The 18407-nt window shown below is 48.7% G+C and overlaps 1 protein-coding gene across 2 annotated transcripts in view; it reads right to left on the reverse strand.

Moving 5' to 3' along the window:
* The window catches only part of cbsa (cystathionine beta-synthase a), a 61205-nt gene that overhangs the window by 37242 nt on the left and 5556 nt on the right, over nt 1-18407 (reverse strand). For both annotated transcript variants that reach the window (XM_039685269.2, XM_039685270.2), the window contains exons 2-6: nt 5650-5908; nt 4929-5035; nt 4340-4474; nt 3810-3889; nt 3526-3730 (exon numbers count right to left, since the gene is read on the reverse strand). In XM_039685269.2, coding sequence (XP_039541203.1) covers nt 3526-3730; nt 3810-3889; nt 4340-4474; nt 4929-5035; nt 5650-5891 — 769 coding nt within the window. In that variant the 5' untranslated portion in view covers nt 5892-5908. The remainder of the gene's footprint in view (nt 1-3525; nt 3731-3809; nt 3890-4339; nt 4475-4928; nt 5036-5649; nt 5909-18407) is intronic.

Here is an 18407-nt window from a genome sequence, read left to right on the forward strand (position 1 = left end):
GAGTGCAAAGTGAGGCCAAGCCCATCTTCCACAAACCACGACCAGTACCTTATGCGTTGAGGGAATCAGTGGAGAAAGAGCTGGAACGCTTACTGAAGAATGGCATCATAACACAGGTGGAAAGGAGTGAATGGGCGGCACCTGTTGTCGTGGTACCAAAAAAAGACAAGGAAGTGAGATTGTGCGGGGATTACAAAGTGACAGTGAATCGATGCATACTTCCAGAAGAATATCCACTTCCAAATGCAGAGGATTTGTTTGCTACTTTGGCAGGTGGGCAAGTTTTCAGTAAGCTAGACCTGTCTTTCGCTTATCAACAACTGCAATTAGATCCAGAGTCAGAGCAGTATCTTACAGTGAACACACACAAAGGCCTTTTCAGATTCCATCGCCTTGCCTATGGAGTTTCCACAGCTCCAGCAGTGTTTCAACACACAATGGATCAAATACTGAATGGGATGGAGAAGGTTGTGTGCTTTATGGATGACATTCTGGTGTCAGCACCTACAAAGGAAGAACACCTGGAAATTTTGGATCAAGTGATGGCAAGACTGGAAAAGTATGGTGTGAGAATTAAGCTTTCCAAATGTGCATTCCTGCAAGACTCAGTGGAGTACCTAGGGTACAGGATAGATGCACAGGGACTGCACCCAACCACAAGCAAGGTAGAGGCCATAGTAAACGCACCAGCTCCGCAAAATGTTACTGAGCTAAGATCATTTTTGGGGTTGCTTAATTACTATGGAAAATTTTTGCAGAATCTGTCCACATTGCTGCACCCACTGCACCAGCTACTGCAAGCTGAAGCACCAATGAAGTGGTCCCCACAATGTGAAGATGCATTTCAGGGCTGTAAACAACGGCTCTTGAATAGCAAATGCCTTGCACACTATGATCCAGAGAAGCCTCTCAGGCTTGCTTGTGACGCCAGTCCATATGGTGTCGGAGCAGTAATTTCTCATGTGTTTCCATCCGGTGAAGAGCAACCAATTGCTTTTGCATCAAGGACTCTCTCATCTAGTGAGAAGAATTATGCGCAAATCGAGAGGGAAGCATTGAGCATCATTTTCGGGGTCAAGAAGTTCCACAAGTACTTATATGGTAGAAAGTTTGAGTTGTTGACGGACCACAAACCACTTTTGACAATTCTAGGCCCAAAATGTGCAGTTCCAACTCTCGCTGCACTTCGCATGCAACGCTGGTCTTTAATTCTGTTGGCGTATGATTATGACATTCAGTACAGACGATCCAGTGACCACGCAAATGCAGATGCATTGTCACGTCTCCCCTGTGATCAGGACACGGATGACGCTACAGATGACGGCGGAGTACTCTGTGTCTCGCACATTGATGAGCTGCCTGTGTCTGCAAAAGACATTGCAGAAGAGACAAGACATGATCCGGTCCTTTCCAAAGTTCTTGATCTGACATTGGCAGGTTGGCCGAAGTTTGTGCCAAATCCAGATCTTAAACCATTCTATCTAAGAAAGGATCAGTTGTCTACAGACCAGGGATGTATTCTCTGGGGGTCAAGGGTAGTCATACCACCAAAGTTCAGACGGAGACTATTGTCTGATGTACATGATGGACATCCTGGAATAACACGAATGAAGGCATTAGCCCGGAGTTTCCTGTGGTGGCCGGGACTAGATCAAGAAATAGAGGAATTTGTAGGTCAGTGTGCTGCCTGTGAGATCACACTGAACAGGCCTGCAGTAGCACCCCTCCATCCGTGGTCATGGGCTACATCACCGTGGGAGAGAATACATGTTGATTTCGCTGAGATCAATAAGCAGCACTACTTGCTTGTAGTGGATGTCTATTCAAAGTGGCTGGAAGTTCTGCCTACACAGCAGACAACAGCGGAGAAGACTGCACATCTTCTCAGAGACCTATTTTCATCCTATGGCCTGCCAAAGGTGTTGGTGTCAGATAATGGTCCTCCATTTACATCAGCAGAGTTTGAACAGTTCCTCAAGAATAATGGAGTCCGCCATGTTCTATCACCACCCTACCACCCTGCATCCAATGGAGCAGTGGAGCGAGCTGTGCAGACATTCAAGAAAGCCTGGACTCGACTGGAAGCTCAGTCTGTGTCACCCCAGCAACGGCTTGCTCGGTTCCTGTTCACATACCGAAACACTCCGCACACCGTCACAGAGCGCACCCCGGCAGAAATGTTTCTAAAGAGACTACCGCGCACTCGCCTGTCATTATTGAAGCCGGACATATCGGAAGTAGTGCTCAAGCATCAGCTACAGCAGAAAAAGGCTCATGACAAGCGAGCAAAGCCACTCCGGACATTTAAGCAGGGAGAGAGGGTGTTAGTTCGGGATTTCAGACATCCAAAGAAGCTATGGGTTACAGGAACGATTCTGCAACGAAGAGGATCTCTGACCTATGAGGTACAAGTTGATCATCGTCAAGTCAGAGTGCATGTGGATCATCTGCGTGCATCTAAAGCTTCATATTCACCAAGCAGAAGGGATGATGATGATTTCTTGGAGTACTCGGCATGCTGTGGGGATTCAGTAGAAAGCACAGAGCCAGAAAATGTTGCAGCTGGTCCATCTTCGGAAGTGCAACAAGAGCGGCGCTATCCAGAAAGGCAGCGGACAGCACCAACTAGATTGAATCTCTAAGTGTTCATGTAGAGATGAGTTATTAATATAGTATTCAGGTTCTGAGTCTTTACGGTTAAGTTAATGAGGTTGTATATGTGGTAAAATTTTAGCACTGCATATTATGTTAAGAAATAGTGATAACAGTACAGTTATTTTTTGGTTATGGTTCAAATCTAGGGGGAAGGAGTGTAGTGGTTTATACTGTATGGTAATGATAGTATTAGTATTAGAGGAAATACGGGAAAAGGGGAGGGGGCTCTCGCGCGCCCGGAACTGATCTGTATGGAAGTACTACGATGAAGTAAACAGCACTCAACTTGGCTCCGTCTCTGCGTGTGTTATTGTTTCTCTACAAATACTACACAGTCCAAGCCCTCTGATGAGCAAGCGAGCAAGTACGGTTGATCTTCCGTTTATCAAATTTCAGTGCTCTATCTGTTGATCAAGTGATTGTGTCACTTCAGAAGACTTGGATTAAACCGTTCGATTCATTTGGATTTCTTTTATGATTTCTTAATGAACGTTTTGAACCATCAGAGTTATGGGTGAATGTACGTTCAATGTAGGGACAGAAAACTTTCTTTTTATTTCATAAAAGCCTCTTAATTTATGTTCCAAAGATGAACAAATGCCGGTTCCACTTTATTTTATGGTGCCCTTGATTCAGTGTAATTTTACATTTAAATACTGAGCAATATTAATTGCAACATGTACATCCTTAGGGCGGTGCAACTGGTGAGAATGCACCAAAACGTGCGCGCGTTCCGCACTCCCCCCCAAAGGACCAAGGAGAACCAGACCCCATCCAAACATGATTGCCAACAGACCAAGTGACAAGAGTTATGTTGTGAAGATCAAAAGCAGAACAAAGACAGGGAGAGAGAAAATACATGATTACTACCATCACACTGCTCCAGAATCTCCTCCGCAGTGGTGTCGTAATGAGCCAGGGGGTTGCTGGGATTGCGGTACTGATCCAGGATGTGCGAGTCAGGAATCTCATTCTTCAAGCGCCAAGCCACACCCACATGGGACTCCGGGGAGTCAAACCGCGCACTGGTGGGAGTTCGGACTATCTCAGCACCCAAAGCTCTCAAAACGTCAACCTATGATGAGACTCTTGTTTAACTTCATAAAATGTAACATTCTTGATGGGCTAAGAAAACTAATTGGGATAAATCTTACCTTCTCCATGCTCATTTTCTCAGGCATAACAATTATGCAGCGATAACCCTTCACTGCTGCAGCCAGTGCAAGACCAATACCTGCATAGAATGCACAAATTTGTTAGACCCGATTTTTTTTTTGTAAGAACATTTCTTTTTCCCCCCCAATTTTATTTGTTTTTATTCAATATTTTTTTTCCATGTCCACTACAATGGACACCATGACACCATTTACATTTATGCATTTTTTTGGTAGATGCCTTTATCCAAAGCGACTTACACTCCATTTCAAGTAACACATTTACATTCTTATCAGTTCTTGCTTTCCCTGGGCATCAAACCCATAACCTTGGCTTTGCAGGCGCCAACGCTCTACTCTTTGAGCTACAGGAAAGCCAATACTCATATGTTGAAGATTTTGAAAAGAACATACGGTACTTTAACAATAAGCAATTCAATAGGAATGTAAAAAAAGGAAAGATGAAGTATCAAAAGTATGTTTGACAAAACAGAACAGTCTGTAAATAATAAAAAGCCCTGTGGGATTACCTGTATTTCCAGAAGTGGGCTCTATAATTGTGTCTCCTGGTTTGAGAATGCCATCCCTTTCTGCATCCTCCACCATACGGAGACTGATGCGGTCCTTCACACTTCCACCAGCATTAAAGAACTCACACTTGGCCACTGCAGACAAACAAAAATGTTTATGTAACAATAAATCCACATAGCAGGGAAAACTGCTTCAATGGACACAAGTGTATGTCTATACTCCCTTGTCAAATATTTTGTCTTTCAAGGATACAAAGTTTTTGAAGTTTCTCATTTGTAATACTCCTTGGTAAATGGTAAATGCATTTATATAGCACTTTCAAAGACCCAATGGCCCACTCATTCATACACCGACGGCGGTGTCAGTCATGCAAGGCGCCATCCAGCTCGTCGGGAGCAGCTGGGGTTAGGTGTCTTGCTCATGGACACCTCGACACTTGGTTAGGTGGAACCGGGGATTGAACCACCAACCTTCGGTTTGTAGACAACCTACATGAACCACTGCCGCCCCTTCTGTGATTCAATGGTATTGACTTTGAATTTAATTGATTTACAACTTCAAAAGTAAAAATATGAATTCATCACTTACAAAGTTCACACTTTAGTCCAAAAGACTTAGAGATCTTGTTTATACGGACCAGCGGTGTGTCTCCAATCCTGTCCAGGATGTTGGGCAGAATGCCTACAGCTTTTGTCCTCCAATGGTGAAAAAACAAACAAACAAACTCAAAATAAAATAAAACAAAATAAACTCCATTAAGGTCATTTTGTGAGTGTAAATTAAAAATCTTAATTAAGAGTATGATGTCGAATTTCTGTTGCGAGTTCTTTGTCATCTGGTTAAAATATACAGGATGGGACGGTCACTAAATAAAAATAATAACAGGTAAAAATAAAAACAAGTCATGTATTTATGAATACATGCACATGAATGCAATTGCTTCAGGGTACACGGTTCTAAAACCTAAAACAATATTACTTGAAATATCTATAAAGAATTATAAAGATCCCTCTTGCTCTCTCTTTATCTCTCTCTCTCTCACACACACACATTTTATGTAATGTGTGTATATACTGTAACAAATTTATTGCTTATCGAATATTGCCAAGTCCATTACAGCGGACACATTTATGCAACACACTTATTTTGCAGATAAGTTTCGGATAAATTCTTGAGAAGTAAACAGAAATGTTTTGCTTAGTTTAGGCTCGACTTTTTTTTAGTACGTGTCATTTCCCTGTCACTTGATTTAAATTAGAAATCTTTTAATTTTAGAATATTCTAGATTCTGAAAGTGAGTGATCATTACCTGGGAAAGTATGTGTGAGGGGACTTTTCATGAGACATTCCCAGTTTCCAGGTACATCTACTTGGCAGGTCAGGGCGAATCCATTTTAGGTCAGTGGCCCCAGTTTCTCTATTAGGCTGCTGGGGTCTGTCTACATCATCCAAAACCAACTTGTTCTCTACACCATTCCTGCCAGTGGTCTTCTTGCCAGCAAAGGGGCAGGCAGGGGTGACTTTCTCTTGGTTGGATGGGCCTGAAGGCATGATTTCTCTATAGTTCCCTGTAAAGAGTTTTAACGTTTAACCCAGGGTCATTTGTTACTATGGATTTCACATATTGTAGATTAAGACATGAATGAACATGTTTATAATGAATGTGATTATACACAAGATACATAATAGAGACATTTAATTTAATCTTAATCAAAAGTAGCATCAGTTCCTACATTATCATCCATTTATTTAGTCAAATGTCCAAAGACTCCGTAACTGGCACACTTCCAGGCTGCCGGGTTTGTACTCATTCAAAAGGCAAATATAACCAAAACATCAAAGCCCACAATGAGAAAGTACATAATCCACAGAATTAAAAAGGCGGCAACAGAGTGCTGCAATGATGATGTTTTTTGGTAGATGAAATAAGATTTATCCATTGGCTTTTGGATTACTGCCTAAATTCGAGGAGATGGAGACCAGAGACGATGGAAAAACACACGGAGAGCAGCAGCTTTTGTTTTAGCTCTTATAGCCGCAAGACCATATCGAACGCGGTGAGTGCGAAAACAAGCTAAAATTGTTTTAGACCCTGCTCACACCAGTATTTAATGTTGTTCAATTGTGATCCGGTCAACCAAAAAGCATCTTAATAGCAGGTGTAGACAAGGCCTATATCACTTTATTACGCAACACAAAGACATGAGGAGCCATGACAACTCAAGCCTTTAGGGATACAGTGCATTTTGATAAGCTCCAATCCCCCAGACAATCATACATTTCTAGTATGAAGTTGTATCAAATAAGAAAATGCCAAACAAATCTGACACCTTGAATGCACATAGCTTAACCATTAGGTTGATTCCAGAATATGAGAACCATTAATATATAACCCAAGAGGCCATGTATATAATACACCAGCTGTTAAAACATTGAGCCTCTCCAAGATGGCAAGCATGCTTGACTGATTTAATGTGAAATGGCCACAATACAATGCAAGCTAAAACGGTCTTTTTGTGTCCAGAAAAAATGTGTTTGAGGTTGACCCATTCACACAAAAGTGCAGTAAGTTTCAGGCCATATTCAAGCACATAGAGCCTAAGGCAGGGATCCTCAAATCCGGACCTTGATCAAACTCAACTCTGCAATTTTCTAGTAACTCTGAAAACCCTGATTTGCTTGATCAGGTGTTTTTCATTAGGGTTGTAACTAAACTCTGCTGGGCAGTGGCCCTCTAGGACCGGATTTGAGCATCCCTGCCTGGACTAGGGTACATTCTTATTATAACACTTTTTGGCACTTATGCCATAAATGTATATATGCTGTTGGTCCTCTACATGCAGCAAAAACAGGGCAGACCCACCAAAGCATGGACTCTACAAGACCCTTGAAGGTGTCCTGTGGTATCTGGCATTAAGAAGTTAGCAGCAGATTTTCAGAAGAGAAGTTAGCAGCAGACTTTCAAGTCCAGTAAGTTGAGAGGTTGAGCCATCGTGGATCAAACTTATTGGTCCAGCACATCTGGAGGCCATGGGCAACACCTTGAACTCTTCATCATGTTCCTCAAACCATTCTTGAAAAATGTGTGCTGTGTGGCAGGGTGCATTATCCTGCTAAAAGAGGCCACTTCCACCATGGAACACCATTGTCATGAAGGGGTGTACCTGGTCTGCAAAGATGTTTAGGTAGGTGGCACATATAAAATGTTTGTCCACATAAATGGCAGAACCAAGGTTTTCCCATAGCATTTCCCAGAGTATCACACTCCCTCCACTGCCTTAGCGTTGTCCCAACGGTGCCATCACTTCCCCTGGTAATCCTCGACATTGAACTTTCTGTGTGCTACTTGGTTGAGTTTTGGAGGTTAAAACATTCTTTGCAACTGAGTTTTCGGTGATTGCTCTTAGTTGAACAAATTCAAAAGATGGCAAGGGTCCTGGTGATGTCTGATCCTGTTTTGTTGATCTTAGAATTCTCGGGACTGTACTTTTCAAGATACTCATTCATTTCGTCCTTAGGTTGAAAAGATTGCTGGGAAATAACAGATTGAACTTGTAGACTTGGGCTTGCTGTTGTTGCATAGTCTTCGAAAGACCTTCAGTTTAGCATTGTTTGCAGCAATATCACATTCCAAATTTACTGTTTCCAGTCTCCTTTTCAAAGCAGCTTTTTCCATTTCTAGGGCCTGTTTTGTTTTAATGCAGCTTTGCGAGCAAGAAGGGCTGCTTTATCAGCAGTTACTTTTATCTTTATTGATGACACCGATGATATACTTGAGCAGCGAGAACTACGAGATTTATGTGACCTCTTGGACGCATTCAAAACACTATCACTTGGCTTTGAGTATTTGAGTGGATATGAGATGTGGAAAAATGTTCAAAAGGATCCACAAAGTTCTCAAATGTAGCCATTTTAGGTTCAAACCAGTCAATGCGCTCATTTTCTCTGATATCATCAGATAGTTGTTCTTGCACAAGCCTATGAGCAGTCTTGAATTCTTCAAGTGACATAAAAATTATATCTGCACTTTTTTAATGATTCCACATCACAACCATCAGCAAGCAATGCCTTTACTTCATTCATCCTACGTGTGCACACAACCAGCCTTCCCCTACGCATAGAACTGAGGGATCCAATGCTTTGTTCAACTCCATCGTTTTCATTTTTGTACATTTCATCAACCTTATTTGACACAAACAAGCACAATCAAGTATCCAGCTTTCCAAAGAATCAGCAGGCCACAATGTGCAGATAAGCATCAGCTTCTTGTACCATGCTTTGATCAAAGCCAAAATTCTCAACCACAGCTCTTAGAAATAAGTTCACCCTTGTTTACTCGCGCATTGGATGAATTTCAGAATCCTTTCAAAGCTGACGATTTGTGTCACTCATGGCTTGATCATTCCAGATGTAGGCCTTGATTGGGCCTACCGCATGCCTGCATGTCCTTATTGGGAGTTTTTTTTTTTTTTTAACTTAATGTAGTGGCTTCCTTTCCTTAAACCACTTCCGTGAGGGAAAGTATATTTGACGCTACACCTGTTTTAACAAGACAAGCTTTATTGTAACAAAAAGGTGAAAACTTGAAGTTAAACTCTGTGCTCCAAAACAAACAGTGTTGCGTAATGTACTGTAGGTCAAAAAACTGTCTCCCTTCCCCTCTCCCCTTGCCACATCACTTCCTGTTTAAGATGGCTACCTTCAGGAAGTCCTCAAAAAGGGGTGCAATACTTTCCCCTTACCACAGGGGGAAGTGAAGACAATAGTTACATACAGCCATGACATTAAGTAACATTGTTAATAGCCTTATGGCTCCTACAACAGCAAACATGAAAGCTGTCCATATGCAAAAGAAAACAGGACATAACATGCACTGTGTTTTGACACATTGCCCTCGTACATCAATGGGCCTTGCCAACACCATCGACGCTTGTGGTTAGTCTCTCCTCGGACCACTCTAGGTAAATTCTCACCACTGCTGACCAGGAGCAACCAACGAGCCTTGCTGTTTAAGACATACTCTGACCCAGTCACCTTGTCATAACAATTTGGCCCTTGACAAAGTCACTCAGATCTTTATTCCTGCCCATTTGTCCTGCATCCAACACATTGATTACGAGAACTCATTGTTTGCTTACTATCTAATCTACCCAGTACTTAATATGTGGACTTATGTGTCCTGTGTGTGTGTATATTTTTTTTTCTCTCAAAAACTGACACATAGAAATGATCAAACATTAGGATTAACAAACGAATCGGTTATCTAACGTAACCTCGGTTCTCTCTAGATGAGGGAACGGGTATTGCGTAAGCTACTGTAGCTCACGCTACGGAAAGATTCATCTTTGCTGATAAGTTGAAGCCAAAAAATTATTCCTTAATTTTGTAATCATTGTCAACGCAGTCTCTTCTGAGGCAGACCATAGGCGTTTCTCAATGTCAAGGAAGGATCCTCGGAAGCCGTAATTTCGAGGATGCTACGTCATCGACATCCGTCGAAGGACTGTTCCAATGTCGAGGATCCTCAGAATTTCAACCAAGGACTGAGTCCTTCGTTCGGAAAATATCCCATACACAGGAAAGGATGCATATGTGTAGCCTTCGCGCTCTTAAATCACCCACAATCCTATGCGCAGCTTTGCTGGCTTGTTCAAAAAATAAAAATGTCGACCGTTACCGGAGTCGGAGTGATAACGGCAATATGCTTTCAAATGTAAGCAAGTATATTTTAAGTTTAGCCATTTATTTTATGTTTGTTAAACTATTTAACATATCGGCTCAAATTTGCAAAGGGGATTTAAAGCTGTTCCCTTTTACTGGTGATTAACTTTTACATTTTTACTTCATATAACGTAATAGCCTTTTTTGTTGGTCACATATTTTACCATTGCATGTTTTAACAGCTAGATCATGTTGCTATGGACGTAGTTCTGTTCACTCAGGTAATATAATCGTTTTTGAATGAATAAACTCCTTTTTAAATCAATATTTTGTGTCAAATTATTGATTTATTTGGTAGGTAGCCATGTTATAAGTGGGAAAATGTATAGCGAGGCGGTTGTTACAGCGAATACAACCCCTTAATTCAGGCTGATTCAATCAAGACCCCTCCGCTTTAGAGTTTGCGGGGTTGTATTCACTATAACAACCGCATGGCTATACATACATTATCCCTTATACTTTATTTATTTATTTTTATGAGGACTGACAAGACAAAATAAGGACCGTCAAGTGTGTTTAAACAGTGCAGTACACAATTTTTGCAGCGCCGAAGCGAACCTTTCACTGATGTAATGACGCAATGACGTGCACTTGCTAGCCTGTTCCATTTACGTGTTCTCCGAATGCTAAAGAGGACCCTCGCCTAGCCTCTGAAGGAAATGACTTGGAAGGACCCGTCCTTCCAAGGAAGTATCCTTGACATTGAGAAACACCTCATGAGCGGGCTAGCTAGCGGCTCATTGGTTCGCTCAGAGAGAATGCACGAACCTATGGGAGAGCGGCGCTGAATCCGCGGCCAATGAGCGGACGGCGCTCGCTCACTGCGTCACAGTCCGCCAAAAGGGGCGTGGCTACAGTGTATAAAGGTAGCTCTCCCAGGCTCGTTCGTCAATTCTAGCAGCATGAAGCGAAACGCTGGTGGCGCAAGCACGGCCGGGAACGCAATACTCGTTCCCTCATCTAGAGAGAACCGAGGTTACGTTAGGTAACCGATTCGTTCTCTTACGAGAGGTTCTCTCGTATTGCGTAAGCTAGCTTACGCTACGGGAACACCTGGTCAACGCCGTGCGCGCTAAGTAATCACTAAGCATCCCAGGGGGGAAAAACACCGGGGGAATCTATAAGTGGATGAATATAATAAGGCGGCCAGCATAGCAGCCGTTATCATCTAGTGCAAAACGCCGTAAGGCGGCTGGCGTAGCGGGCCGCGAACGTATAATGCATAAGCACATAGGAGAACACAAGGGGTGAGCCGGTTGTGATGGAACTCCCGATAGTGCGGCTTTCTATAGGAGAGCTGTATAGTACTAGACCGCCAGAATTTTAGCCTGTAAGGCTGGAACTTCCAAGTTATAAAATCTGACAAAAGTGGAGGGGGAGGCCCATCCCGCAGCCACACAAATGTCGTGAATGGAAATTCCGCAGGACCATGCCCACGATGAGGCCATGTCTCTGGTGGAATGAGCCCTGATGCCCAGAGGGCAAGACAGGTCTTTAGCGGCATAAGCAGAGGCAATCGCGTCTACTATCCACCTGGATAGAGTCTGTTTCGAGGCGGCTAATCCCTTGGTGCGGCCACTGAACGACACAAACAGCTGCTCTGAGCGTCTGAACGCGGCAACGCGTGTAGTGTACACTCTGAGAGCCCGAACCGGGCAGAGGCGATCAGCGTCACGTTCGCTCTCGGATACAGGCAGCGCCGATAGAGAAATCACTTGCGCCCTGAAAGGGGTACCAATCGCTTTCGGAACATAACCGTGTCTAGGTTTCAGAATGACTATGGAGTCATTCGGTCCAAACTCAAGGCACGCGGCGCTCGAAAACAGCGCGTGAATGTCGCCCACACGTTTTACTGAGGCGAGTGCCGTCAGAAGAACGGTTTTTAGCGAGAGGTATTTTAGCTCCACGGACTCGAGTGGTTCAAACGGCGGGACTTTCAGAGCTTCTAGAACTATAGAAAGATCCCAGACCGGCACCGTAGGGGGGCGAGGGGGGTTCATCCTTCTGGCTCCCCTGAGGAAGCGGATGATTAGCTCGTCTTTTCCCAGAGACTGGGCGCGCCGGGGTTCAACGAACGCCGCGACGGCTGCCACGTAAACCTTAAGAGTGGATGGGGACCTGCCCTTATCCAGCATCTCCTGAAGGAACACGAGCAAAGACGAAACCTCGCACGTCCGTGGGTCCAAGTTTTTGTCGGTGCACCATTTGGAGAACACAGACCATTTTGCAGCATAGAGCTTTCTGGTAGATTCCGCTCTGGCGTGTTTGATCGTGTTCAGAACTCCTTCTGGCAATTCGAGGCGTAGTCGTTGGTCACCCATGCATGAAGCACCCAGCGCTGTGGATGGGGATGCCAGATCGAGCCGCGAGCTTAAGTGAGGAAATCTGCTCTGATTGGAATGGGCCACGGGGCTGTCTGTGACAGCCGCGTAAGCTCCGGGAACCAAATCTGCATCTCCCAGCGGGGGGCTATGAGGAGCACCGAGTGGCGTGAGTCCCTGATTCTCTGAATGACCTGCGGTAGCAGAGAAATCGGGGGAAAAGCATAGAGCGGGCGGCGGGGCCACTCCTGGGCTAACGCATCCTTGCTCTTTGAGAAGAATATTGGGCAGTGAGCGTTCTCTTCTGACGCGAAAAGATCTATCTCCGCTCTGCCGAATAGGCGCCACAGCGTTTGGACTGTTTGAGTGTGCAGGGACCATTCTCCGGGGGAGACAAGGTTCCTGGACAGCATGTCTGGACCGTTGTTCAGATGGCCCGGTACGTGCGTCGCTCTGAGCGAGAGCAGGTGACTCTGGGACCACAACAGGATGCGGCGTGTCAGATGAAAGAGATTCTTGGATCTGACGCCGCCCTGACGGTTGATGCATGATACCACGGCCATATTGTCTGAGCGAATCAGGACGTGGTGACCATGTATGCGCGGGAGGAAAAACAGCAGCGCGTTCTCGACCGCGATCATTTCCAGACAGTTTATGTGTAGGGAACTCTCGTGGCTCGACCACTGGCCGGCGGCCGGTGAGCCCTCGCAAACCGCACCCCAACCCGAGTTGGATGCGTCTGTCGAGATGACTTTCCGGTGAGAAAAAGTACCCATGGTAACGCCCCTCTGAAACCACTCGATTACTGACCATGGCTGCAGTGCAGTGATACATGTCTGAGTAATCCTGATCATCTGGCGGCCCGTCGTCCACTCGTGGTGGGAAACGCGGCTCTTTAACCAGAGTTGAAGGGGGCGCATGTGCAGAAGACCCAGCTGTAGCACAGCGGAGGCTGAAGCCATATAACCCAGCATCCTCTGAAAAGATTTCAGGGATGTGTGGGTACCCATCTGAAAGGAGGCGGCTAGGCGCTGAACACGGCACGCGCTGTGTGGATAAGCGAGCCGTCATAGTGACAGAGTTCAAATCTATTCCAAGGAATGAAATAGTTTGACTGGGCTGGAGAGAGCTCTTTGTCCAGTTGACAGAGAGTCCCAGCGCTTCCAGATGGTTGAGGAGAACTGCGCGGTGCGACAGAAGCTCCGTCTGGGAATCTGCTAGAATGAGCCAGTCGTCCAGATAATTTAGAATGCGCAGCCCCTGACTTCGCAGGGGAGCGAGCGCTGTATCCATGCACTTCGTGAACGTACGGGGTGCTAAGGATAGGCCGAACGGGAGAACGGCATATTGGTAAACTTGACCCTCGAAGGCGAAACGTAGGAATGGCCTGTGATGAGGGTTTATCTGGATCTGAAAATAGGCGTCTTTCAGGTCTAGAGAGATGAACCAGTCCCCCTGGCGGACGTGCGCGAGGAGTTTCTTGACTGTGAGCATTTTGAACGGTCTCTTCATGAGCGCTTTGTTCAAAGCCCTGAGATCTAAGATCAGCCTGAGGCCGCCGTCTTTCTTGGGAACCAGAAAATAATGGCCATAAAACCCCGACTCGGTCATAGATGGCGGGACTCTCTCTATAGCGCCCTTCTGCAGTAGCTTGGCTATTTCTAAGCGAAGCTTGTTCATAGCAGCCGGGCTGACAGTGGATTCGAGCCGCGCGAGCGTGGCGGGCGGCGACGAAACTGTAATCGATAGCCATTCTTTATTATGCTTAAAACCCACGGGGAGATGCCGGGGATGGCTTCCCACGCTTCGCAGCATGCGGCTAGCGGTTGAATGGCGATTTCGCCCTGATTGCTGCACATAGCGGGCTGGACACTGGGTGTGGGCGCGCTTATAATGCGGTTGGCAACGAGACTTACACTCAGAGAGGAGTTTATGGGCCGTGTGACAGAGCGGGCAGAGGGGGGACGCGCACGGGCTCGTGGGCGTGTTTATGTTCTCTGCTACTGGAGCGGATAGTGCTCGCTCCGTGAGAATGGGCTCTGTGTGAGACCCGGGGCATATGGTGCTTGTGTGTATACGTGAGCACATGCTTGTGGGCACATTTTTTACACTTGAGGCTTTTATGCTCTTTTTGTGAACTCTCTGGGTAGCCGTGAAAACAGCTTTTAGTCGCTCGCAAGCGGGCAGGGAAACCGGCTTGATTGTGGCGGTGAACTCTACTGTAGTCGGCGGTGAGACGGGGACTAACAGCGGGCGAAGCTTTGACGGCGGTCCGGCCGCAGCGGGAGAGAGCCGCATTTTTCTCAGCTGTGCTAGGCAGACTTCTGTTGGTCGGGCTTCAGCGCGATCTTGGGTCGAGGCCCCCGGGGAGGAGGCTGTCTGCGGCGGCTGTCAGAGCGAGAGCGAGGGCGGCCGCCCTGTCTACGCTGGGGCTGCTGAGCTTGCTGAGGCGGGCGCTAATGTGGGGTTCTGGCAGGTGGCTCGTGAGAGCGGCCTGCCGAAGAGCTAGCGCGGCGGGGCATGAACAAGTTCATGGCCTGAGTCGCTTTCTGTACCTCGGAGAAGCGGTCAACGATGCCCGTGACGGCAGATCCGAAGAGACCGGTCGGAGAGATAGGCGCGTTGAGGAACACGGCGCGTTCTGAATCTCCCATGTCGGTAAGCGTGAGCCATAAGTGTCTCTCAGCGACACAGAGGGCGGCCATGCATTTCCCCAGGGCTTGTGCGGCGGCTTTAGTGGCGCGAAGGGAAAGGTCCGTAGCGCTTCTCAGATCCGAGAGGATGGGCGGGTTCCTACCGCTGTTCGCCATTTCGCACAAGATGTCGCTCTGGAGCACCTGGAGGACTGACATTGAATGCAGCGCTGGAGCGGCCTGTCCGGCGGCAGCATAGGCGCGGGCATGAAAGTTAGAGGTCGCTCTGCACGCTTTTGAAGGAAGTGTAGGGGAAGAACGCCATCTAGCAGAGGGCGGACAAAGATGAGCGGCGACCAGGTCCTCGACGGGCGGCATGGCAGTATAACCCTTCTCGGCGGCTCCGTCCACTGAGCGCAGCGAAGCGGACACATCGGAGCGGTTACGAGCCGAAAGAGGGGCATTCCAGGATTTCCTGAGCTCGTTGTGAAGCTCAGGCAGGAATGGTGCAGCCCGGCTGCAGGCGGGGGCCGGGCGCCGGTGCAGGAACTTCCCATCCATGCGGTTCGGTGGTTGCTCGGGGGGAGGAGACCACTTGAGACCCAGGCGGTTGACGGCCTGCGAAAGGAGGCGCGTTAGCTCCTCCTCGATGCCGGCGCGGGTCCCCGCAGACTCTTTTGTCGATGAGCCGATCGACGACCAATCCTCGCTGTCAGAAGCGTGCAGCGAACAGGAGTCTTTTTCATCCGCGGTGTCGTCGGAGGCGACAGAGCGGCCACTCGGCGGCAACTGTATGTCCGGCTGGGGCGGAGAGGGAGAGCGGTCGGTGGGCGGCGGCCCACATGGATCCGCAGGGGGCTCCAGCGGCCTCTGGGAGCGGCGTTTCTTCTTCCGCGGCGAAGTGAGAGGCGGCGCGGGAGCGGTTTTGATCGCCTGCAGTCGAGCCCGCAGGGAGGACAGAGGAAGGTCCTCGCAGTGGTCGCATCCTTCGTTGGCGAGGGCGAGCTCTGCGTGTTCCACTCCGAGACAGAGAACGCAGATGGGGTGGCGGTCTCCTTCCTCGAGTGAAGAGCGGCATGAGCCGCAGGAAATTCGAGGCATCTTTAAAAAGACGCTCGGCTCTTTTGTGAAGGAATAAAAGGATACGCGTCGGATGGCGCTAGCTTGCTGGGCGGCTGAAGGTGGCAGACGGCCGGCTTCCTCAGACTCCGGAGCTTGCTAGAAGATGCCTTGTCGACGATGGCGGCTTCTTCCCAGGACAGCGGATGCGTGTAGCTCGCTGAATGATGAAGAATCGACGAACGAGCCTGGGGAAGCTACCTTTAAACACTGTAGCCACGCCCCTTTTGGCGGGCTTTTATGCTCTTTTTGTGAACTCTCTGGGTAGCCGTGAAAACAGCTTTTAGTCGCTCGCAAGCGGGCAGGGAAACCGGCTTGATTGTGGCGGTGAACTCTACTGTAGTCGGCGGTGAGACGGGGACTAACAGCGGGCGAAGCTTTGACGGCGGTCCGGCCGCAGCGGGAGAGAGCCGCATTTTTCTCAGCTGTGCTAGGCAGACTTCTGTTGGTCGGGCTTCAGCGCGATCTTGGGTCGAGGCCCCCGGGGAGGAGGCTGTCTGCGGCGGCTGTCAGAGCGAGAGCGAGGGCGGCCGCCCTGTCTACGCTGGGGCTGCTGAGCTTGCTGAGGCGGGCGCTAATGTGGGGTTCTGGCAGGTGGCTCGTGAGAGCGGCCTGCCGAAGAGCTAGCGCGGCGGGGCATGAACAAGTTCATGGCCTGAGTCGCTTTCTGTACCTCGGAGAAGCGGTCAACGATGCCCGTGACGGCAGATCCGAAGAGACCGGTCGGAGAGATAGGCGCGTTGAGGAACACGGCGCGTTCTGAATCTCCCATGTCGGTAAGCGTGAGCCATAAGTGTCTCTCAGCGACACAGAGGGCGGCCATGCATTTCCCCAGGGCTTGTGCGGCGGCTTTAGTGGCGCGAAGGGAAAGGTCCGTAGCGCTTCTCAGATCCGAGAGGATGGGCGGGTTCCTACCGCTGTTCGCCATTTCGCACAAGATGTCGCTCTGGAGCACCTGGAGGACTGACATTGAATGCAGCGCTGGAGCGGCCTGTCCGGCGGCAGCATAGGCGCGGGCATGAAAGTTAGAGGTCGCTCTGCACGCTTTTGAAGGAAGTGTAGGGGAAGAACGCCATCTAGCAGAGGGCGGACAAAGATGAGCGGCGACCAGGTCCTCGACGGGCGGCATGGCAGTATAACCCTTCTCGGCGGCTCCGTCCACTGAGCGCAGCGAAGCGGACACATCGGAGCGGTTACGAGCCGAAAGAGGGGCATTCCAGGATTTCCTGAGCTCGTTGTGAAGCTCAGGCAGGAATGGTGCAGCCCGGCTGCAGGCGGGGGCCGGGCGCCGGTGCAGGAACTTCCCATCCATGCGGTTCGGTGGTTGCTCGGGGGGAGGAGACCACTTGAGACCCAGGCGGTTGACGGCCTGCGAAAGGAGGCGCGTTAGCTCCTCCTCGATGCCGGCGCGGGTCCCCGCAGACTCTTTTGTCGATGAGCCGATCGACGACCAATCCTCGCTGTCAGAAGCGTGCAGCGAACAGGAGTCTTTTTCATCCGCGGTGTCGTCGGAGGCGACAGAGCGGCCACTCGGCGGCAACTGTATGTCCGGCTGGGGCGGAGAGGGAGAGCGGTCGGTGGGCGGCGGCCCACATGGATCCGCAGGGGGCTCCAGCGGCCTCTGGGAGCGGCGTTTCTTCTTCCGCGGCGAAGTGAGAGGCGGCGCGGGAGCGGTTTTGATCGCCTGCAGTCGAGCCCGCAGGGAGGACAGAGGAAGGTCCTCGCAGTGGTCGCATCCTTCGTTGGCGAGGGCGAGCTCTGCGTGTTCCACTCCGAGACAGAGAACGCAGATGGGGTGGCGGTCTCCTTCCTCGAGTGAAGAGCGGCATGAGCCGCAGGAAATTCGAGGCATCTTTAAAAAGACGCTCGGCTCTTTTGTGAAGGAATAAAAGGATACGCGTCGGATGGCGCTAGCTTGCTGGGCGGCTGAAGGTGGCAGACGGCCGGCTTCCTCAGACTCCGGAGCTTGCTAGAAGATGCCTTGTCGACGATGGCGGCTTCTTCCCAGGACAGCGGATGCGTGTAGCTCGCTGAATGATGAAGAATCGACGAACGAGCCTGGGGAAGCTACCTTTAAACACTGTAGCCACGCCCCTTTTGGCGGGCTGTGATGCAGTGAGCGAGCGCCGTCCGCTCATTGGCCGCGGACTCAGCGCCGCTCTCCCATAGGTTCGTGCATTCTCTCTGAGCGAACCAATGACCTGCTAGCTAGCCCGCTCATGGTCTGCCTCAGAAGAGACTGCGTTGACAATGATTACAAAATTAAGGAATAA

Source organism: Pimephales promelas, chromosome 6 (assembly GCF_988280905.1).
Source record: "Pimephales promelas chromosome 6, fPimPro1.hap1.1, whole genome shotgun sequence".
Lineage (NCBI taxonomy): Eukaryota > Metazoa > Chordata > Actinopteri > Cypriniformes > Leuciscidae > Pimephales > Pimephales promelas.